The sequence below is a fragment of the Ceratotherium simum genome, chromosome 37 (genome assembly GCF_057802395.1).
Source record: "Ceratotherium simum simum isolate JZ-2026a chromosome 37, ASM5780239v1, whole genome shotgun sequence".
NCBI lineage: Eukaryota > Metazoa > Chordata > Mammalia > Perissodactyla > Rhinocerotidae > Ceratotherium > Ceratotherium simum.
In genome coordinates, this window is record NC_141936.1 from 20282972 (window position 1) to 20307188 (window position 24217).

Genomic DNA, 24217 nt, shown 5'->3' on the forward strand with positions numbered 1-24217 from the left:
TCTGGATAGCAATCTCAAAAATAGCTTAATGGCGGTCATCAAATGGAATTCAAACAGGTATGAAACTGATATCAGAATCATCTAAATGTGACAGAAAATATGTCAACAGTTAAGCAACTTGGATAATCAATGGGAAGAATTCAATGGGAAGAAAGACCCCCAATGGAAGCTCCAAGAATGGGCTATATTCATGACCAGGAAGAGGGATGTAAGAAGCCAAGTTGGTTGGTTAAACCTTATGCTGTGCGTAGATTTGAACAAATGGGAAAGTCCAACAGGAAAATTCCAGATCACTACAAAGGAATTCAAAAGAATGGCACAACTTTGTAGGAAATGTGTTGGGAATGAGATAGAAAACCCGTATTCAACAAGAAACAGGAATAATTAAGCACACATTCTCTCAAATCATATCTATATATTGGTGGCTTACTCACTGGCATCCCCACCAACAGGGGCATGATGCTACTTGCTGTGTGGCCACAAAGACATATCTCCTGATTTCGAGAAGCCTACAATCCAAAGATGATATTTAAAGGATCGAGTTTTTCCCCCCCAAAGTTTTTCAAGTGTATGAAGTAGAAAGTGAGAGCCATGTCTATATGTAGATTTTTATAAAGTTGGAAGAATCGTATGTATAAATACTGTTTTGTCACCTGCTTTGACTTTTACTTAACTATGTTGTGTCTATATTTACAAGTCAGTACATAAATCTCTTTAAAGGGTAAATTGTCTTCACTCTGACCTTTATCAAAAGTTTGAAAAACACCCTCATAATCAGAAAGTAGAAAGTCAAGCTTACCCACTCCATTTTCCCCCAGCTTCATCTTCCATCACGCTGGTCTCTTTGCTATTTCTCTAACAGGCCAGCACAGTAGGGCCTTTGCTCTAGGCAGTTCTCTCTGCCTAGAATGCTCTTCCTCTAGATATCTGCTTGGTTGAAGCCCTCGCTTCTTTCTTAGCTTAAATTGCACCTTCTCAATGAGGCCTCCACTTAACAGAGCCCACTTAACAGAGCCACCTGCCTCCTGGCCTCACACCCTCCCCACAGGCTGATGCACCCCCGATCCTGTACCCTGTTTTATGTTTTGTCCTCATGGTCCCTCCTTATTCCCATCTTACACATTATATACTTTACTTATTTTTATACATTTTTTTAATTGTCTGTCTCCCCAGTGTCTCCCCACTGGGATAAAGCTCCATAAAGGCAGGAATCTTTGTCTTTCTGTTTTTATTGTTCTCTCACATCCCAAGCACCTCGAACAGTGTCTGGCACTTAGCAGGTGCTCAAAAATACGTGTAGAGCGAATAAATGAAGAAAGATGATCACTCAGACCCACACGCCTCTACACTCTTGAAGTGGTTTTAGGTATAAGTGAATGTAATCTTTTTTTGCGGGGGGCAACCAGTCATAGAGTGGGAGTGGGGGTTAAATACCCTTCTGTCAGCTATCACCATAACAGAGTGAATTTGTCATTTTGCAGAAACTGACAATACAGGTGGCCTAGTGGTTAAGTTGGGCGTGCTCTGCTTCAGTGGCCCGGGTTCAATTCCTGGGTGCAGAGCTACACCGCGCGTCTGCAGCCATGCTGTGGCGGCGACCCACATACAAAATAGAAGATGATTGGCACAGATGTTAGCTCAGCGACAGTCTTCCTCAGCATAAAATAAATAAATCAATGAAAAGCAGTGACTACAGCTTCTTGCTTTCTTTGGGTCTAGATCCCCAGCATCCTTAGGGTGCTGTCTCCTTCAAAAGAGATGGTGAGAGTGTGGGTGGACAGTACAGACCCAGTTACAGGAAGCTGACAGACATGGCAGAAGCACCTGTAACTATTAAAAGAGTGGTGTCCCCTCCCCCTTTACGGAACATTCACTGGACTGGTATTTTCCAAAATTCTCTTTAAGCAACTAATTTCTTCCCAAATAGAGCCACTGGGGTGGCAATGAAGCCTGTTAATTAGTAAACATGTTATAATCCATATACAGAAATATATGTATGTCTTTCTGTCTGCAAGTGTCTTTCCATCTGTAAGAATTTCCCGCAATCTTTAGTCTCTCTCTTGAGGGGAAAACTCTCTTTGTAACTAATGCTGCCGCCTCTTCCTGCCTTTTCAAAGTCATCAACACATGGTCTTGAATCTCTCTGAAGTGCCTTGTAACGAGCTTATTGTTTGGACAAAGGTAACTTGACATTCCCATTTCTAATCAATAGCTAGCTTTCAAAGCATTGTTAGTTTTGAGTGGCTCTAATTGGACCTCCAAATGTGTTCTAGACTGATCTGAAGCTTTAAAGATAGTCATGCTTCCATTTCTACATATGAGCCAAAGTTGGTGGAGTTGCTAACCTCTTCAAAAAATCGACGGTAGAAATCAGAATGATGCCAACCCACTGGGGAAATGGTCAAATAGAGTATCCTCGGGGGATTGGTTCCAGGACACTGCCCCCCATTCCAAAATCCACAGATGCTCAAGTTCCTTCTATAAAAGGGCTTAGTATTTGCATAGAACCTACGCAATCCTCCCGTTTACTTTAAATCACCTCTAGATGACTTATACTACCTAATACAATGTAAATAGTTGTTATACTGTATTGTTTAGGGAATAATGACGAGAAGAAGAAGTCTAAGTGTTCGGTACAGACGCAACCGTCGTAGGCCTCTCCATCCACAGTTGGATCCGAGGATACAGAAGCCACAGATACAGAGGGCCGACTCTATGAGGGCTTAAGAACCCAAGAAGAAGGTAACAAAAGAGTTTCCTAGATTTAGGGAGGAAATGAGTGACTTAAACAGAGATCAGCAACCCCGGATGCCTGCCCTCAGACTCACTCACCAAGAAACTGGATTATTATGGAGTCCAACAGGCCTGAATTCCAACTCCAACTCCCTCTCTCAGAAGCTCTGAACCCCAGTTCCTCGTTTGTAAAATGAGGATAACAGTGTCAGCTTCTTAAGGTTTTTGTGAAGGCAACATGAAATATTACGGTTTCTGCCCTTTACTAGATCATCCAACTTGCTCTTCATCAGTGCGAGTGCCATCATCTCTGCTTATGCCCCTGCCTTTTCCTGAGTATCCTCTTCATTCTCTCTCTCTTTTTTTTTTTTTGGTCAGGAAGATCAGCCCTGAGTTAACATCTGATGCCAATCCTCCTCGTTTTTTGCTGAGGAAGACTGGCCCTGGGCTAACGTCCATGCCCATCTTTCTCTACTTTATACAGGACGCCGCCACAGAATGGCTTGACAAGCGGTGCGTCGGTGCGCACCTGGGATCCGAACCGGCGAACCCCGGGCCGCCGCAGCAGAGCGCACACACTTAAGGGCCGGCCCCATCCTCTTCATTCTTTTCAGTCATTCTTCTGCCTCCTTCAAGACGGATTTCTTCCAAGAGGTCTAAGCCGAGGCTAATCGTTTCCTGTTTCCATATTCTTCTAGACCAAGTTCATCTTATCTATTAACCTATCTAGTTTGTCATGCATTATTCTGTGCTAATTTATGAGCGGCATTCATGGCTTTGTAACTGCCTTTTATTTTCATGATTTATCTTTAAGGTTAAATAGGACAGCAACTTGAGGACAACAACTGTGTCTTCTACTTTTCTATTTGCATTCTCTATCCTTATGTGCCTATGATACCAGTGTGCGCAAGGTAGATGCTGGCTAATAGAAAGAGGCAGGGCCTCCTAATCCCTACTGTGATGGGACACACAGACATGAGCATCCTGATGTATTCCCCTTGGAAATCAGAGAGCTGATGCTACCGCTAGTCAATCCAGCAGAGGATGAAAACAAACCACACGTAAGATTTGTACTTTACAGCTTATATTTTTAACCCTCGCAGTAAGCCTGCAAGGTAGGTGATACGATTTTCACTGTAGAGACGAGAAAGCTAAAATTTGGAGAAGTCAAGTGACTTGCCCAAGGCCACACAGTAGAAGGTATCAAAGTCAGTGTTCGGGCACAGATCTGCCAACTCCAGGCGTAGTGCTATTTCTCCTGAGCCAGGGCCGCTGTGCACTGAGTCATTGGAGGATATTTGACTAACTGCATTCCTGAAACTTGTCTGGCTGTGGCTCAGCACCCATGGATTTAGAGCAGGATTGATCTGGTCAAGTGGCAGGATTAGGAGAAAAAAGACTAGTTGATTATAGAAGTGTGGACCTACACAGTGTGTGGGTTTGTGTGAACATACATATGAATATATCACTGTAAGTGTGCTATATTTGTACTATAGCATTAAATTCAAGATTGACTAAAAATACTAACATGGTAGTCGACTAAACAGATGTTTACATTATCAGCTTCTATGGGATATTTTCCTCCCTCTCTTTCCTTCCAACCTATTTTTCCAACTTTCACTTGCAAAAAATTAATCATATTATCCAAAGAAATAGATTTTACTTTGTTTTCTGCAAAATAGAGATGATTGAAGGGTAGACGAGATCTAAAGGTGAGAGAAGAAGAGCGATTTTACCAGCAGGCCCAGATGTGAGGTGCCCTGATCAGGTCTATCACTGCTGCTCACACCCCAGGCCATTGGCGCCTCCAGAGTGGCACACCTCAGTTTCCCAGTTTGACTGGTGGCAAGAGCCTGGCCATGACTAGAAGAAGAGCCAGGCTGTTTGATAGGTCTAACGGACTGGCCCAGTTCAAAAGCTAGCCTACATCTACTGAACAGCTAAAAACATAGACAAGAAATGATCAAGGTTCCTAGGCCCCCACTTGGATTAAAAGTGCTCCAGGGTCACTGCTGTAGAAACGATGATGCCTCCAATCTCTGCCCTCCTCTGCTCCTTCCTCCACTGAAGGAGATTGGGCTGATGCGGATCTAAATTTGAGATTTAGATCTTGAACTGAATCCCACTGTGTCCTGAGAAAAGAGTAAAGCTTTGGAGTAAGAAAAAGCTCTGGCTTCAAATCTTGACCATGGGGCCACAGGCAAGAGCTTTAGAGGTGTAGATTTGTAAAATGAGCATACTAATTGCTGTGCACAGGGGGTTATTGTGAAGATCTTACTAAGTGCTTAAAGCACCTATCATAGAGAAAAAACGTGATCAATGTTAGCCCCCCATCTGCTTCTCTCAGTACACACCTTGATCACTGCTCCTAAGTGAGCCGGGCCGAGGAGGGTCACACATTCTAAACCAGCGAGGCCACGCTGCTATTGAGGCACCAAGCTACATCAGCATCGCATAAGTAATGCCTGTTTGATACTGATCAGATCTTTACCAGTGATTTGTGTTCACGAGGGTCACAGTTTAAGAGGAGAAATGAGAGGAAGAATGGCAAAGCTAATAAATGGTTATCATCTAGAACCTCTGAGAGAATTTTAAAGAAATTATCTTTCACTTGGAGAAAAGAAGATTGAAAGTGATTTCCACAACTCTTCAAGACCATGCATACGGGATAACAAGCAGGATGATGGCTCTAATTACTAAGGCTGGAAAATGAGGGAAGGAGTTGAATTTGCATTAGAGAGGGAGGAAGAAAGAAAGATTGAATTTAGGCAAAGCTTCTCTAGAAAATTATTATGAAGCACTGGGATGGGTGACCATGGAAGCCTATGGGATTTTCTCTTTTGGAGCTCCGTAAAAACAGAGAGCCCCTGTTTATCTGGGCTGGGAGAGGTGCTCACCTGGCTGAGTAGTCTGCCCCAGGAATCTGAGCAGGAGGTAGGTAGGGTGGATACTGCAGGGATAGTTCTTGAAACCTGGAAAACACAAGTTAAGGCACTTGAAAGCTTTCAAGGAAAAGAAGCAACGTTAGAGTAATCTGTGACTGGGAGAAGAATCCGAATGCTAATGTAAGAACAGCAGGACGTGGGGGAGGAAGTACGGGCAAAGGGGAGGAAAGGACACAATCCATTTTGTTTCCAAGTGACAGATGCTACTGCACTCCTGGTGGAGCCATCCTAAATTCCCTTCTGTGGGCCTCAGTTTCCTTTTCTGTAATATGAAGTACTTAGATTAAGCATTCTCTTGGGTTCCTTCCAATTCTGAATTTGTGTTCACGAAATTGATCCAAAGAAAATGTGAGTACGTCTATGAGAAGCCACCTCAGTCCCCCAACCCAGGCTGTCCTGGTCAAGTGAGGTGCAGAGAGAGAGGCCAATGCATCTGCAGGGGTGAGGGCTGGGTGCTGGGGTCAGACGGGGGAGGAGGAGGTTGACTCCTTCCCTGCTCTTCAGCCAGGAGCAAGTTGCTTATCCTCTCTGAACTGCAAAATCTTCATTCGTAAAATGGGGATAATAATAGCTCATTTGGGGTTGTGAGCTGAAATTAGATAATGCAAGTAGACTACTTAGTATGATAATATCTAATAGCTTCCATGTATCAGGCACATAAGTGTCAATAAAACGGTACCTATTGTATTAACATTCTTGTAATAACAATTTTTAAACCTTTTATTTTCTATCTCTATTGAATTTGTAGAATATATTGCAACCAAATCATAACAGTTGTTGTTGGCAGTAGTGGTGGTGTTTTTAACACACTTGCCTTTTCTTGTTTTAGCAGAATGAATCCTAATTCATTCAGCTTTCCTGAATGTCACATTAAGATACACACACAGCCCATGTTTACTTCTCTAGCTGCCTCTACATAGTCTCTGTCCTTTTTAACTTGTAAAGTAGAACTATGAGGGTAGTTTTATTTAGCAGCTCCTATATGCTGGTGGCTTTGAATCTTTTTCCCATTTTGAGCAAGCCCCCCTGCCCCTGAGATCTGTGCAGCCCCTCTTGACCACGGTCAGTCCGGGTTCCTCCGGTATTCTGTTGATGCCACCATTTAGCTGTTCTCCTCTACACCTTGGCATATCCCTTTGCAATTTCATCTTGCTCCTTTTAACAGTGTTGCCAACTCAAAAACCCCTGTTTGACTCCTCTAAGCCTGGACGCCCGGCTCCCAGCTTCACACCCGGCGGGCGGCCGTGGGATGAGCACCGGGGTGATACAGAATTCAGCTCCACCAAGCTGAGAGGGCGCGTCTCCTGGGCCAGGGTGGGGCACCAGGTTATGAGCGGCCTCCTGCCTTTTGGGTTTACTTCCCCGCAGGGGACACCGTAGGCGGCTATGCGGTCCGGCCACTGCCCCCCGCCCCTCGCGTCCGGCCGCGCCGTGGGTTGCGGTCTCTGTGGGGGTGGCAGCTCCTGTCCGGGAGGTTAGCGCCTGGCGGGGCACCCCGGAGCCGCGGGGAGCCCAGAGGCGAGGCCAAGGCGGGGTGGGGCGCGTCCGGGCGGGGAGGGCAGACTCAGGCAGTGCAGGGGGCGCCGAGGGCGGACGCGCGGCAGAGGACCGAGCGGGACGAGGGCTGGCTAGTGCCGGGGCCGCCCGCCCGAGGGGGAGGAGGCTGTGCTGCCCTTGCTGCAGGTTCGCTGTCGAGCGCACAGGAGGCAGGGACATGGGTAGGGTGCGGTCTGCGCGGGGCCCGAGCCCGGATCTCTTCCATTTCCCCTCTCACTCGGCCCCGGGCTGCGCCGCAGACGGCAGCAGCTCCCGCTCCGCCCGAGCCGCCTGACCGCCGGGCCGGGGTGCTAACCGCGGGGCCCGCCAGCCCGCCGGCCCGGCCAGCCCAGCCCAGCCCGGCGGCCCGCAGCCCCGCCGCCCGCCGCCCCCCGCCGCCGCCGCGTTGCCAAAACAAACGGGCCGGCCTATTTATTGGCGGCCGGCGAGCCGGGCAGCTCAGAGTGGAGGCGCCGAGGGGGACAGCGCGCCGCCACTAGCCAGGGCCCCGGGCCCCCACCCCGCACCTGAGTCCCGCCGGCCCTGCGCCGCGCCGCGCAGCCCATGGCGCCCCCACCTGGAGCCCCCCGGAGCCACCCGGACGCCTGAGCCCCCGCAGCGCTCCCGTCGGCTCGCCCACCCTCGATCAGCCCACCAGGCGCCCTCGCCTGCCCCTCTCCCGGGCTCCCCGGCCATGTCTCCCGCCCGGCTCCGGCCCCGCCTGCGGTTCTGCCTGCTCCTGCTGCTGCTGCTGGTGCCGGCGGCGCGGGGCTGCGGGCCGGGCCGGGTGGTGGGCAGCCGCCGGCGGCCGCCGCGCAAGCTCGTGCCGCTCGCCTATAAGCAGTTCAGCCCCAACGTGCCCGAGAAGACCCTGGGCGCCAGCGGGCGCTATGAAGGCAAGATCGCGCGCAGCTCCGAGCGCTTCAAGGAGCTCACCCCCAACTACAATCCCGACATCATCTTCAAGGACGAGGAGAACACGGGCGCCGACCGCCTCATGACCCAGGTGAGGGCGACCCGCCCTGGTAGGGCGCCGCTGCCGAAGCACCGCCACCTGCCCGGCCCTACCCGCCCCCCTGGCACCTTTTCTTGACTGGCTGGCACGCCCCCTGGCACCTGCCCCTCTCGCCAAGCCTGGCTGCCTCCTGCCCAAGATGGGCTGGCCAGGGGTCTCGGCGGGATTGTCGGCATCCCCGCGCCCGCCAGAGGCTGCGAGAAGAGCTCTCCGCTGCCAAGCGCCACAGCCCAGCCGGTTGGCGGCGGCCGCTCTGCCTCGGAGTGCTGGCAGCTCAGGTCAGACGCGGCACCCGGAGGTACCTCGACACGACTGCCTCCTGCGCCTCCGGGACCCACGCCGTCCCTCCCGGCCTAACCTTCCGCACCTCTGCGCCCCTTTCATTTCCAAGCCTGAGCGAAGAAGCTCTGGGCGCGGCGGGCCCCACGCGCGCTCTTGGTTCGCTGCGCTGCCCCCTCCTGGAGCAACTTCCCGGCTGGGTCTGGGGTTAAGGAACAGCGGGAAAGAGTTGAGCCGGGAGGCGGAGGTGGGAAAGGGAACTTGCTGGGCGAGCCCACGTGTCTGCCCCGAGAGCTAAAAGGCGCAGCTGCGGTTGAAGGGTGGGGTGCCGGGGCCTTAGAGCGCTGGGACCGAACTTGGGGGATCACTGGGCTTGGTGGTGTGGACTGGATGAGAGGAGATGGGATGCGGGGGAAGGCAGTGAGCAGAGTTAACGCTAGTCTTTGCATGCTCGGAACAGGACCCGCGCTCAGCCAAAGCGCGGGAGGGGGGGAGCAAACTTTCTTTCCTGCAGCCAGGTCCGCAAGGGAAGAGACCTACGCCCCCTTCCTCAGTGGTCTCCCGGGGCTCCCCCGCAGGCAGGCAGCCTGCTTTCTAGGTGCCTTAGGAAGAGCAGCTAGACCACGGCCCTCAGCATGCGCCCTGGCGCCGGGGCTGGCCGGCCCGTGTCGGGGCGAAGGTTGGCTGGTGGCCGGGCCGGGCTGGGCGCCGAGGAATGCAGATAAGGATCCGGGCCACGGGCTGGGCAATCATTGACAGCGCGCGCCCCGGCTCTGGACCCGAGGAGGGGGGGTAGTGGGGGAAAGAGGGGCGGGGAGCAGGGGCCCGCGGGGCGGACATAGGTGGGGGGCTAGAAGCCTGGTGGCAAGGAGCACACGGAGCTCCCTCCCTGGGCAGTGAGCGCCCCCAGCTAAACTGCTCGCCTGGGAAGACCGACCGGGCCTTGGGTTGTAGCCGCTGTTGGCTCCTGGGAGAACGAGTCCAAGGGTCTACGGGGCTCGGGCTCTGCGAGGCGGGGGTAGGTTGAGACAGGGGCTGCCCACACTTGGCGGCACCTTGCACCTCAGAGTCAAGGACTGTGGCAGGGCCCCCTCTCTTCCAAGCCCCTCCCCCTAGTCAGCTGCAGGGTCCCTTGGGCTCCAGGCACTCAAGGAGCCAGCATAGACGGATCATCTCTCCCGTCCTTCCCCCAGGGCGCGGCTCTACTCCCACCCTCTGTGAGGCGGAGCGTGGAGCCGGCTCTCTGAGATCCGAGGCTCGGTTTCTCCTGTCCCTTCCCAGATAGGTGTAGGCGCAGAGGTTTTGAGGGCTCTGGGCTCAGGGAGGACGTTGCCTGGGATTATCAACCGCGCGCGCGCCCCTTGCAGCACGAGACGTTCCGCGTCGCCCTCCAAGGGGCTCAGGCGCTGGCCTTTCCACCAGCTTCTGGTTCCCGTGCTGCCGCACCCCGGGCGCGAGTGCGGGCCGGTTTTGGATCGTAAGATGGTCCCAGCAGGAATGCTGTGGCGCACGAGGGATCCAGACAGCTCGGGATTCCCCTCCAACACACCCCCACGCTGCTGGAACGCTCCGCACCTGCCGCGCCTCCGGGGCCGGTGTCCCCGGGTCTCAGCCCTGAGGCTACGGTGACACCTACTGGGCACCTCCGGCCTTGCATGCCTAGCAGGCCAGCCGCTGGCGGTCGGCTTGCTACCACCCCCACCCTCCAGGCAGCCGGCAGTCCCTGGTTCCTGGTGCCTCGATGAAACAGAGAAACTGGGTGCTGGAAAGATATAGCCCTGTCTGCGGAGGGATCGGTACCCCGAGCTGGGGAGAGAGCACAGTAGGGAGGGACCATTTATCAGAGAAGGGCGCCCCATCGGTGCGCGGCTCAACGCGCCCTCCAGATTTGTGGCGCCACCATGCGGTCCAGGTCTCGGGACAGCCGGATGCTAGAATGGAAGGAAGCCACCTTAGGGCTCTCTGTTCCTGAGAGAGGGACAGAGCACCCTCCCCGGTTTCCCAACTCCAGCGGGTGCAGTGGGAGAACATGGGGCCAGGCTGCGCCTCCCCCTGCGCGCCGGCCAGCTCCTCCCCTTAACTCCGCGCGCTTTCCTCTCGCAGCGCTGCAAGGATCGCCTGAACTCGCTGGCCATCTCGGTGATGAACCAGTGGCCCGGAGTGAAGCTGCGGGTGACCGAGGGCTGGGACGAGGACGGTCACCACTCGGAGGAGTCGCTGCACTATGAGGGCCGCGCGGTGGACATCACCACATCGGACCGCGACCGCAATAAGTACGGACTGCTGGCGCGCTTGGCGGTGGAGGCCGGTTTCGACTGGGTCTATTACGAGTCCAAGGCCCACGTGCATTGCTCCGTCAAGTCCGGTGAGCCTCTGCCGGGGGGCTGGGCCCAGGGCCGGGGCCGCAGGGCGTAGGCAGGCGGCACAGGGCCCGCTGGGGCCAAGAAGGTGAAAAGGCCCGCCCGGGGATGGAGGCGGGGACCCCGGGGAAGAGGACGTCAGCGGCACTCCCCACTCCTGCTAGTGACCGCCTGCTCGTCCTGCGCCTGGTAGTGACATGGCAGGAGCCTAGGGAGACAGGGCCCTGTCCCAGCTCGCTGGGTTGCTGACCTGGTGGTCCACAATCCAGAGCCTGCCGCAGGAGGTGCAAGACAGAGCAAGCTGGACAGATGGAGGAAGCCAGGCCGGCAGAGACAGACTCCCCACCCAGCGAGGTGCAGAACGGAGGCGGGTGGTGGGGCCAGGGGCCAGGGTGTGCCCAGTCACCAGCATGCCTGACCAGGAGCGAGGAGCCCAGAGGTTCAGAGCCCACAACCCTGCTGCAGGTCAGGCCCTTTAGGGCACTATGTAAGCTCCTCCCAGTGGCTGCAGGCGTCCCCCACCTTCCCCTCAGAGCCCTGAAGCTGGACATTTGGGGGCAAAGCCAGCAGTGAGGGCCAGAATCAAGAGTGGACTTAATAAAGTGGATTTTCCCAGAGTGGCCGCCTTGTTGATCAGAATGGGCAGGCACTGGGGCCTCACCCCTCCTTCAAATATTGTCAGCATCCCTGTCATCTACACTCAACCCGGTCAAGGATGCTTCAGATGGTTCCTGTGTGACTGCCAGCCTGGCCCCACCTGGCTGCGGGCTCGGCCTCCGTGTGGGCACCGTGCAGAAGTCACACTCGCAGACACGCACACTGAGACCAGGTCCGCTTTGTACTATTCCCATCCCACCTTGGCTCACAGTGGTGACCCTGCCCCCACCCTGCCCCTAGCACTTGCCTGCCAACACATCTACTTCAATTCACATCCCCCCTTCGTCTGCAAACACTGGCCCTGTGCCAGCCCCCAGAGTGGCCAGTTCCATTCATGACTCCTGGCCCCCAAACACCGTTCTCCCTCCCACCCACTGATGCCACTGTGTCCTGTCCCCGCACAAGGACCCAGCACATGAACTGAAGATGATGACTTCGCCCTTGCTACTGAGCCACGCGCTGGCCTGACCTTCCACTCTGAGCTTCCCCAGGAGTCTGTATTCGCCCACGGACCATCCTCCTCGTCTCTCACTTCCATACAGACTCCAAGGGCCAGCCCTGGCACAGAACTTGGGCTGTCAGTCTGAGGGCACTTTTTGGGGGAGTGTCTGAGCAAGGAATGAGAAATAATGGGACATCTAGACCCCAGAGGAGCTAAGCAACTGGCCTTCTCCAGGAGGCTGCAGCTTTCTGGGTGTCACAAGCCGACCACTGCCTTGCTCAGCTGACCCCTGGCCTCTCTGGCAGGTTCATAGCATTGTCAGGAAGAGGGAAGACTGGGAAGAGGGGGCTTCACCTCGGCTTCAGAAGGGCCCTTTCTCTTCCGCTCACTGGGTCCTGGAACCACAATTATGCTTCTCTCACTGGCAAAGGATTAGACTGGGGAGGAGGGCAGCAGATCACGTTGTGGGCTGGGGTGGGTTCAAGGCTGCAGTGGGGGCAGAGGCCAGGATCTGGTGATGGGGGGCTCTCTGGGAGCAAGAGGAGCTCTGGCTGGGCTGGGCTGGGGGCGGGGGGAGTGGGTGCTGCGACTGGGAATCTGAGCTCCACAGCAGTAACACCTTCATGTCACTTCTTCCCACAGAGCACTCAGCCGCCGCCAAGACAGGCGGCTGCTTCCCTGCCGGAGCCCAGGTGCGCCTGGAGAGTGGGGCACGTGTGGCCTTGTCAGCCGTGAGGCCAGGAGACCGGGTGCTGGCCATGGGGGAGGATGGGAACCCCACCTTCAGTGACGTGCTCATTTTCCTGGATCGGGAGCCAGACAAGCTGAGGGCCTTCCAGGTCATCGAGACCCAGGACCCCCCACGCCGCCTGGCACTCACGCCTGCCCACCTGCTCTTCACCGCCAACAATCACACAGAACCCGCGGCCCACTTCCGGGCCACATTTGCCAGCCAAGTGCAGCCTGGCCAGTATGTGCTGGTGGCCGGGGTGCCGGGCCTGCAGCCTGCCCGGGTGGCTGCCGTCTCCACACACGTGGCCCTTGGGGCCTACGCCCCGCTAACGAGGCACGGGACGCTGGTGGTGGAGGATGTGGTGGCCTCCTGCTTCGCGGCCGTGGCTGACCACCACTTGGCTCAGCTGGCCTTCTGGCCCCTGCGACTGTTTCACAGCTTGGCATGGGGCAGCTGGACCCCGGGGGAGGGAGTGCACTGGTACCCCCAGCTGCTCTACCGCCTGGGGCGGCTCTTGCTGGAAGAGGGCAGCTTCCACTCACTGGGCGTGGCCGGCCCAGGGAGCTGAAAAGATCCCTCCGCTGCCCTCCTGGAACTGCCCAACTGGATCCAAAGGCCTCCCTGCCAGGGGGCACTGGCCCTGGAAGGGACCTGAGCAGGGGGCACTGGTTCCCACCATCTCCTCCACCACAGAGATACACCGTTGAGACTTGACTGGGCAATGCCAGCGTCCCCCACCCCTGTCTTGGTGTATAACAGAGCTGCAAGCTGAGCTGGCGACACGGGGGTGCTGTGTCCTTCTATCCTAGAGACCTCGAGGCTGGCACGTTGGGTCCCAACACAGCCAGCTCTCACTACGGTTTTTCATACCTGCCTCCCCCAATGGGGAGGGCCCATTCATCTGTCTTAGGCCCCCCTTAGGTGGGCTTGCACCTCAGTTGATGCTGCTAGATTCCCTGGGAGCCAGCAGGGAGCTGGCTGGACTCAATGCTGCCCAGAACTGAGAAGGCCGCAGGGCAGGGCAGCCAGCCTGGCCATCCTGAGGCATGAACTTCCTCCCTGGCCACACTCCTCGGGACACATCCAGGGACTGTTGCTGTCAGTGGGCAGAGTTCTGTGCTTCAGCCAATGTGATCCTGGTGCCCGGAGCCGGGCGAGTGGGCTGAATGTCCTTCCCGCCCCTGCCCAGGCTAAGCTCCCTCTTCTGCTGAACCATGACCCCACCCCCTCCTCCGGTCAGTCTCCCCCACCTTATTTATTGGCGAGGAGGGGGAAGCCCCCGGGAGAATTATGAGGATGTTTTGGTCTTTTTTTCCTTTTGTAATAAAAATTATTTAAGTTGTTAGAGCCATGGAGTCCAGGATGCTGAGTGGGGCCAATATAGAGATAGTCTGGAGCCTGGGTGAGTCTGTCCGGGGGTGTGCTCCCCTTCCTGCAAGCAAACCTACAGTGCTCCACCTCTCTGCTGGCCCTTTCTCATCCAGCAGCTCTGCAAAGTCCTAATAGAGAGCTGGGCTCTTTGCCAGGCAAGGCCTTCGCCTGCTGACCCCAAAGGTTGCCCTAAATGCCGTTGGACCAGAGAGAGAACTGAGGTAACTAGTCCACTTCACATCTGCCTAGTGGCCCATTCTGACTTCTTGGATAAATCAGAGGTCCCTAAACTAGCAGTTCTCAAACCTCAGGATCACCCGGGCAGCTTGTTTAAAAATGATTCACGGCCCTACTTCTAGGAGTCTGCTTTAATAGATCCAGAGTGAGGCCCAGGAACTTATTTTTACAAACACCCTGAATATGGCAGGTGGTCCGTGGACTACACTTTGAGAAGCATGCTTCGCCTAGAGAAGGCCTAGTTTATTGCCAACACAGGATGACCCCCTTCTTCATTTTCTCTTGGTCTCTCCATCCCAAGGCAGTGTTTTCTATACTCACTAAGGATCAGCTGAGATTCCCAGGTCCAGTGGTACAATTGTTAAATTTTCAGGAATTTCAGGAGCCAGTTGAAACAGGTCATGGAGGAAATTGGCAAATGCTGCAAATTAGGGTTCCTGCCAGTATGGAGAGCCCGTGTTAAAGCATACCACTGCCCAGGTTCTATCCTCTTCCAGAGATTACTGTGTGGGGATGTCTGCTCAGACTCTCACCCATCCCCCACCTCCATGGAGGAAAACTCCAAAGAAAAATTCATCACCCTAGGGACTGTGTCATCTGGGAGGAAATAGGCCCCTACAGGCTATAATGACAAACTGCTGTCATTTAATGAAGATTAACCATTGCCAGGCATTGTTCTAAGTGCTTTATATGTAGTAACCCATTTAGTTTTCATAACAGTCCTGTGTGGTATATACATTAATAGTACCATTTTCCAGATGAGAATGCGGAAGCTCAGGGAGGTTAAGTAACTTGCCTAAGATTACACAGCAAGTGACAGAAGCAGGATTTGAACCCATGCATCTAGCTTTCGGGGCCCACTGTTTTCAACCACAAGGCTTTTCCATTGGTGAACTTGAGTCCTCTCTGGAAGGCATGCTTAGCATTTCAGAGCATGGAAATCTGCTATGTCAGCACATCTAGAGTGGACCCATTTCTCTGTGGCAGACTCTCAGAGATCAGGCTCACAGGGACTAGAATGGCCATGAACTCATTTATAGTGAGAAACATGATGTCAAGGCCAAGATACTCTCGTCCTTTCATTCCCTATAGATATTCTATTGGGAGAGAGAGAGAAAGAGAGACAGAATGAGAGAGAGGCTCTTCCCTATGGGGCGGGGGGGCGCTACCCACCTCTCCTACTGGGCCTGGGCACACTCTGTCCTGCAGACACAGAGCCATTTGGTGTCCCCAGACCTTTCTATTCTAGATGGGCCTCCTTAGGAAACACATTCATCTTTCAGACAAAGAAGGCTGCAAAGATTCATAAAAAAATGTTGCTTGCATTCAGACCCTCAAAAGACCAACCTTGGGGTGGAGGTGGGGCCCTGCAGCTTTTCTGGGGATCCTGGGCCCAGGCTTGGGGAAACTGTGTGAGCGGGGAGACACGCAGAGACAGCCTGGAAAGTCACCCTCCACCTCTGCAGCATGGTGGCCCCAATCCCTCCCACCAGAACCGAGCTCGATGCATCCTCCATACGATGCCAACGCCCAGAGGAAGGTCGAGGACAGTGCCCAGGCCCAGGCAGCTACTTACCCAAAGCTGGCCTCTCCTCTCACGCACAAGCTTAGCCCCCAAGGCTGCCGTGTGCACAGTTGTGATCTTCATTCACCTGTTCAGTCATCGTTCACTGGACTCCGTTGTGTCGGACGCTGCGCCAGAGTGGGGGAAAGAGGTAGTCCCTGACTTCAGTGAACTCCTGGGTGGTATGGAGGGGCGTGGAGACGGATGTCCCCACCATGTGCTGTGTGCTGTGGCTGACATCCTCACAGGGGCTACGAGAGTGACAGGAAGAACCTGGGAAGTAGGAAGACTTCCTGGAGGTGAGGATGCTGCAGGCAGGGCGAGGAGGAAGTTCCACAGCAGGTAAGTCAAGGAAGGGGATCTAGGCTGCGGATACAGTAAATGCCAAGGCTTAGAGGCTTGAGTGAGCTTGGGGGCTTGGAGGAGCCGCCATCAGGTCAGCATTGCAAAGCTATTCGGCGCATATGGGTTTGGCAAAGCTGAGGTAGAAAGGTGGGCAGGAGTTTGATGACACAGATCCTTGTCTTCCATGCATCTAGACTTGATCTTGAAGGCTTGGAGAGCGCCTGGAGGGTTTGAAGTCAGGGAAGCTCACAACCAGATGGTTTCAGAAGGCTCACTAGCCGCAGTGTGGAGGACAGACGAGAGAAGGCAGCTGTGGCCCAAGCAGGGAGTCTGTTTACTGGGGAGAGAAGTTGGTGGCCTGGACTGAAGAGGTGGCCATGGGATTAGAAAGAAGGTGAGAGATTGTAGACATTTAGGCAGTAGAATGGCCAGGACCGGAAGCCAGTTCAGATGAGCAGTGGGGATGAGGAAAGGGCCCAAGTCAACCATGGGCTTTTAAGCATGAGATCCAGAGCCCCCATGCCCAGCACCCTTGACCTTGGTCCTTCTCTGGCCTTAGTGTCTGCACCTGTAAGGGGATGTCCGGGGCTTTCCCATATAGGCATCATCTCTCCTCATTGCCCAAGGCTGGTCTGCCTGGGTTGAAGGGGCCCTCCAGGCTCCTGCTCTCTTGGTGCCCACCCGTCCCCAGAAGTGCATGGGGAGGGGACTCAGAGTAGCCCCTGATAGCCCAGCCCAGGCAAGTTGCAAGACCTGTGCCTCAGCCCTCCTTGGGGAGAAATGGATACAGTGAGACCTGGAGTGTCGGGGTCCAGGAGACAAAGTGGGGGAACCTCCTGGCTGTGAGGCCTCTGGAGCTTCCTGGGCAGACTACCCTCAACACAGGGGCCACTGCACCCTGGCTCCCCTACTTGTTTGTGCCAAGGCCTCTCCTCAGGTCCCCATCCTCAAGCCATCCTTGCAGCCTCCTCTCTCCTGTTTGGAAAGACCCAATCACCACCAGGCATGGCTCTTCTGAAGCCATGGGGCCTGTACTCCTCTCTCTCCCCCAACACACGCCAAAAGATGCTGCCTGCGGGATGGCTTCCGACAGTGACTGATGCTGTGTTGGGAAGGGCTGACCCAAATGCAACAACCCTTTAGACCACCAACCCTGCTAGCACCTGCAGCCCCAGTGTGGGAACCAGAAATAGGCACCCCTCCATTGAGAAAATGTAGCAAACAGGCCCCCTCAGGAGATCCAGCTAGAAAAGGCAACACTTCTGGCCTGGCTCAGGAGACAGGAAGCCCATTTAGGAGAGCGCCTCCTTCAGGGTGCACGCTGGGACATGCAGCACGTCTGGATTTCATTCTCCTTTGCCTCCCCAACCTAGAGCCCTTGTGCAGTGTACAACTTGTACTACCTTACACAGTGGTCCTGATGGGCCTGGGCCTCTGCCAGGCTCAGCCGATTCCACGGGTGATGAACATTCAGAGAGAAGTTCTGTACAGTGCCACATGGGAGGAAGCACAGAGGGACTTCCTGGAAGTGGCTTTGGGCTGGGCCTTCAGGGTGTGAGTGACTTAGGCAAGGGTAGGTGGATGGATCATTGGGAGCAGAAGCGCGGAGGAAGAGTGCAGGGCACGCTCTAGAACTGGGAGCCAGTGTGGCTGGGGCTAAAGGTGCCAGGAGAGGAGACTGAAAAATGGGAGTAGGGGAGAGGAAAGGCTGCGCCCCACGCAGGGGCAGGAAACACCCCCAGGAAGCCGGACTCCAGGAATGGAGGCCCTGGGGGAGAGCACAGGCCCTGCTCCCCATCTCGAAGTGTGCCTCCGCCACGGGAAACCACCCTGGCAGGGGTTGACGGTGGCAGCTCCCTCAGCCCGTGCCCTCTGCCCCCTGGGTGGAATGCGCCTCCTGGGGCTCAGCCCCACGTCCCACACCCCAGCCTGGTTCTCAAAGCCTCTTTGTTCCACTGGGCCAAGCTGTGGCCAGCCCGGATCTGATAAGGCCCTGTCGAGCAGATAGCGGCCCCACCTTGCGCTCAGTGCTGCCCCAAGCCACACCCAGGCCAGCTCGCACCGCACGGCACGCACGTCCACGTTGCGTTCTCCCAAGATAAGGCATAGAGGAAGGGGACTTCCCGTCCAGGTTGGGATCGGGAAGCCTCAACCTCTGGACTGGCACCGGCTGCAGTCTGTTTAAGACCCCCTCTGATCCACATGGGGAAACAGGATAAGGGAATGATCCTCATCTCAGAGATAAATAAACCAAAGCTCCAAGAGGGAAAATGACTTGCCCACAGCTATTTCTTCCACACTTAGGAGCACCAATTGTGCTATTTACATTATCTTTTTAAATCGTAGTAGCCTTTGAAGTGAGGTTGTTCCTAATTCCTACTTTGCAGGGAAGAAACTGAGGCCCAGAGAGGTGCAGTCACTTTCCCCAGGTCACACAGTGGCAGAGTCCAGACTAGAACCCAAGTCCCCTGCAGCAGCAAACTGTGGGAGGTAACTGAGGGAACTCATGAGTCACCATCCCAGAAGAATGGGAGGAAGGCAGTCCTAGCCTCAACCTAAAAGATCTGATGGGGCTGAGGGTGGCTAAGAACCTGTCAGGGAAGGTGGCCCTGGAGGAATAATGTTCTAGATGCTGTAGAGGATCGCATTTTGGTGGGAGTGACAATGGTTAAAATATGTCCACAAATTAGTTGACACTCCTCTCCCTTTGAATCTGGCCTGAGACTAGGTCAGAAAAGGCCGTGTAGCTTCTGCCTGGTTCTACCCTGAGATTGCCAAGCTGGAGAGGCTATAGATAGGTGTTCCCATCCATGGCCTAGGTGAGCTTCCAGTCAACAGCCAGCATCAACTGTCAGCCATGTGAGTGTGCCATCTTGGACGTCCATCCCAATGGAGCCTTCAGATGGCTGCAGCCCAGGCCAACATCTGAATGCAATGCATGAGTGACTCCAACAGAGAACTGCTTGACCAAGCTATTCCGGAATTCCTGATACACAAAATCATAAGCAAGATAAAATGGTTGTCTGGAATCTTGAAGTTTTGGAGTAATTTCTTACATGGCAATAGTAACCAGAACAAAGGTCAAAGAGGGAATGGGAACCGATGAAGGCATCTTCTGAGGCTTTCCAGAGGCCTTTAACACACTTTTACACAAAAGCTCTTAAAAATGGGGCCTGCACGAGGCTGGAGGAGGCATGATGCCTCTTCATCTTCTAAGGAGCAGCATGAGAAGACGAGCTGACCTGGAATAAACTCCGGGCAGATACAGATGGAGACAAAGGGGGAGAGTTGGATAAGCACATCTCTTCACACTCAGTTGATTGAAAGAATGTTATGTATCTGCTCTGGTGGCAGGATCTCTGATGATAGTGAACTCTGAGAGGAGTGAAGAGCCTTCTGGAAAGAAGAGAGCTCATGGATCTGGGCTAATGGGTAGCAGGCAGCTATACATGGCCAAGTGGAAGGAATGTTATTAGAGATTTTGAAAAACCCAAATGTTAGATGTTGAAGAAAGTGCTCAAAGGTGGAAGCCAGACCTAAGAAAGGGTTGGACATTCCTGTGGACAGTCGCTGGCCACCTTCTCTCAGAGTGCTCCTGCCAGCAGACACTTGTAGGACCTCAACAAGAAGGTCCATGAAAATGAACCGGAAGCACCCTGTTGCCTTCACAAACTTCAGATACATCTGCAACTGGCTTCTGCACACACCTCCAAATGTCCAATTCAGGGAAACTCAGAGGAAAGTGACCAGGCAGATAATAGGGAATGGGTGTGACTTGGGGGAGTGGTTGGGAGTGTAGGGGTGGAAAAGTTACTGAGAGGACAGGTTTCTTGGTTTTGAACTCTTAATCCTAGAGAGGCAAAAGATGGGCATGATCAAAATCTAACATAGAGGTAAAAATAGCAAGTTTACAGTGGAGAATCCTGGCAGACACCACATTAGCCAAGTAATCAAAGTTAATGTCACCAATAAAACACATTGACACCATGCACCCCCTGATATGATGCACCAAGAAGGGCATGTCACCTCTGTGTTATGCTTCCTAATGATGCACACCTTACTCTAATCATAAGAAACAAACCCAGACTGAGGAATATTTTACAAAATAATTGACAGGACTCTTCAAAAGAGTCGAGGTCATGAAAGACAAAGAAAGACTCAGGAAATACCCCAGGTGGGATCCTGGATTGGATACTGAAACAGAAAAAGGACATTAGTGGACAGACTTGTGAAATATAGATAAATTTTGTACATGTTAAACTAAGGGGCAGCTGGGTAAAGGGTTTATGAGAACTCCCTGTACTATTTTTATGACTCTTCTGTACATCTAAAATTAACTCAATATTTAAAAAATGCAAAAAAAAAATCTAAAAGAAAGAATCTCGCAGACCAGTCAAAGGTGGGCTCCGTTACCGTACATGAAGTCCAAGCCAATTTCCACACCCAAAAGAGGCCAAATGCACTGAGCCAGTGGTCATGTTATGACATCTTTACTTGAGAGAGGAAAATGGATTGAAAATGGTCATAATTGGGTTGGTCAGAAGTGGATTGGAAAAGAGTTTGAGGAATTAGATAGGATGGAAAGTCACCGAATAATGGTGTTCTTCATTTATTCAGAACATATAATGAGCCAGGTACTGCGCTAAGTTCTTTAAATCTTTTATCTCACTTAACCTCACAACCCTTGAGGTAGCTGTCAAAGTGTTCCCTGTCTGCAGATGAGGAAACTGGGTTTTATAGAAGTGAAGGGAACAAGATCATACAGCTGAGAGCTGGTGGGGTTGGGATTCAAATCCAGTCTGTTTTACTCTAGAGCTTGTTCTTAACCACTCCACTCCCCTGTCTTCTCGGGGATGTCCCTCATTCAGTTCATACCTAAAGGTTTCTGTGCTGGGGTGGGTGAGGGAAGAGGACATAGAAGGCAGGAGGAAGGGGATGGCCTAGGATGGGCCGGTCAGCTGGAGCTGTCCATGGTGCTGGTCAGAGAGGCGCGGAGCCGGAGAGCCTGCAGGAGATGGTGTAGGGGAAGACAACAGGGAGAGCTAACACAGAAGGAGCACTGCTCAGAGTAGAAGGAAAGAGCAGGTACACGTGGTGACAGATCCTCCACCAGTGAGGAGGAATTAGATGGGGAGAGACTTCAAGTTTTGGATTGAAATAAATAACCGTATATACAGTAGCTGAGACAGGGATTTGTCCTCAGCTCTGACTTGCAACTAATACTGTTCAGTATAGTGATACTGATTGTTGAAATCTAGAGATACTTTAGTGCCAGTTGAAATCTAGAGATACTTTAGTGCCAGTTGGTAAATAGTCACTGACTGAGTCCTCCACTGCTGTGGCTGCTCTCCCAGTCTCCTCCCTGCACCCCCAGGCTTCCCTATGACCCAACAGCTAAAGGGTTAAGGCCTGGCACAGAGTGGGCTCCCAGGACCCTACTCTGACTCCCAGGCCAGCTAAAGTCCATTTTCATAGGTCATTCTCCACACTTTACCAATTCTTAAGTATTTTGAATACTACCCTTTTGTCCCCATTTTACAGATGAGGAAAGTGATGTTCTGGAATGTTTAACAATTTACCTGAAACTGCTCTTAACAGCTATTAAATGCTAGTATCAGGACTTGAACTCAAATCTTCTGGGATCAAACTTCTTGTCCTCTTCCCTCCATCTCCCTACTTTTGGCCTGTGTGTCTATCTACCCTTTGGTGGGGATGATGAATAGAGGAAGAAAGTTATCTAGGGGGTTTGGGTTGGCACAGGAGAGTTAGAAAACCCGATGGGGGTCCCACGCAGAATGGAACACTTTCCTTTGAATTCTCTTGACATATGGCAGTCTACCCTCAAACCCCTGCCAGTTTTGTGCCCTGGCAGCTTTCAGGTTGGAGGTGCCATCAATCTCTTAATGCACTCCCTTCCACCCCCCAGCTGCTAGAGGGGAACACGGCACTCTAATGCAGAGAGTGCTCCATGCCTGCTCCCAGATCCGGCCCTGAACCAGCCCAGTTGCCCTCTGGGCTGCAGTCTTCCCTCACTCTCCACCCCTCAGGTTGGGCTTAGAAGACTTACTCCACTAACTTCAGAGGTCAGGAGCTTCTGCGGGAGGACGCACCTCCTCGTCTCCCTCCCCTAAATTAAGTACATCTTGGATGCAGACCCGATTTCAGAACCAACATTCCAAATGGAGTCAGAGTCACAGGGGAGGGAAGGTGGAGAGGGCTTTGCAGGTGCTGGAGCTGGGTTGACTTGCCGTCTGGACAGCAGATCACCCTGGCATTTCCTTTTGTCTTTCTCCACCCCAGGCCAGCAAGGCAGCCTCCTTCTTGGAGAAACAAGAGGAGGATCTGGAGAGGAGAAAAATTTCCTGCCTCTTTAGTGTGCAGCAGAGAGGCTAGGAGGTGGTAGGAAAGGAGGGGGCACAGAAGGCCTAGTGGCTTATTTATAGGGATCTTCCATTTAGTGAGTGACATTCCTGTGTGTGTGCATGTGTGTGTGTGTGTGTATCTAACTTTGCTGATTGTCTACCATGTGTTAAGTACTTTACACATGCCTGGTCACTCAATCCCTACATCAGCCTTTTGATACTTATCCCCAGATAACAGATGAGGAAACGGAGGCTCAGAGAGGTCATGTGCCTTGCCTAGGGTCACACAGCCAGTAAGTTGCAGAGTCAGGATTAATCTCAGATCTGCTTGATTTCCCCCAGAGTCTTCTCTATTCCACAGGGAAGCAAGGGAGTATGGGAAAAAAGCTTAGAAAAGATATTTGTGTGTGTGCTGCAGCCCAGGTCACGGGTGTGCTTTATCTTTATTAACCCCATCTCCAGCTTCCAGCCAGGAGGACTGGAGTCTGTGTCCTATCCTATCCTCCTTCCTCCTTTCCTCCCACATGCTGGTCCTCATCAATTTCCTGAATCATCACTCACCCTTGTTCGCAGCCTTGGACCAAACAGCACCCACGTCCATCATCTGTCTTGGATCCATGGAGGATATGGTCACCAGGAGCCAGCACCCATTATCTTCCACGGGGTTCTGGGCTCCTGAAAAGGGGGACTTCTGAAGCAAACCTGGCTTCCTCTCCCATCCTCGGGCTCAACCCCTTGCCACGCCCCTTTCTATGCTGTTTGCCTCCTGGGCCAAAGTCCAGCTCAGGCCTCTCCCTGGGAGTCCATATGAGTCAAGGTCACTCACCAGCAGAGCTCCTGGGAGGGGGCCAAAACCTCAAAGAAGCAGAAACTGCAGGGCCCCTACTGAGAATCTCTTCATAGTCCCAAGCCCAGAATCTACCAAGGTTTGGGAAGGCCAGATCTCTGGAGAGACACTCTCTTAGGGAAGAGGTGCAAGGATGTGCAGCTTCTAGCGTGAGCTCTTCCTCCTCCTTGGGGTTTTCTTGCCAGGATTCCTGAGGCCACCGCCAAGACTTGCGCCCACTGCTCTCTATTTCTTTTTAGACTAAGAATAGATAAACAGGTCCCTTAGGTCCAGCTGAGTCAGGCTGATCATTTCAAAAAGAGTTTAGGGGAAAACAAACAGAAAATCATTATAGAAACTACAAACAGCATAAAAGTCGTCATGTCCAAAGTGCAGGTTTCAGATTCTGAGAATGATTTTAAAACCAGTGAAAAGCTCACTGAGTACCACATTCCTCAGTCCCAAGAAAACTCCAGACCTAATCATGCTGGCATGACTTAATTGGCCCCCTGGCCTGCCCCTTCCCTCCAGTCCAGCCAGCCTCTGGCCATGTGACCCCCCCCAGGCCAACTCAGGCCACCTTGTCACCAAAGGCCATCTTTCACCTTTCACAAGTAAACTCAACTTTCCCAAAAAGAGAATTTATTTTCTGGGTTTACCCCTAGACTCACTAAGGTCTCACCCCTAACACCTGCCCCCCACCACTGTCCTGGGTAGTGAAACATCTTTTCTTGTCCATGAATGAACTTTGAAACTTTCAGCTTCACTCACCCAAGGAGTCTTCACCAAACGAGACCCTTCCCCCCAACAAA

The 24217-nt window shown here is 53.2% G+C and overlaps 1 protein-coding gene across 1 annotated transcript; it reads left to right on the forward strand.

Moving 5' to 3' along the window:
- The first annotated feature begins 7520 nt into the window (after positions 1-7520).
- On the forward strand, positions 7521-14047 carry IHH (Indian hedgehog signaling molecule). The gene is made up of 3 exons (XM_004427571.3): positions 7521-8220; positions 10612-10873; positions 12610-14047. Exons 1-3 carry the CDS (start codon positions 7909-7911, stop codon positions 13266-13268), a joined length of 1233 nt encoding a protein of 410 aa, XP_004427628.1. The 5' UTR covers positions 7521-7908; the 3' UTR covers positions 13269-14047.
- Positions 14048-24217: the final 10170 nt, after the last annotated feature.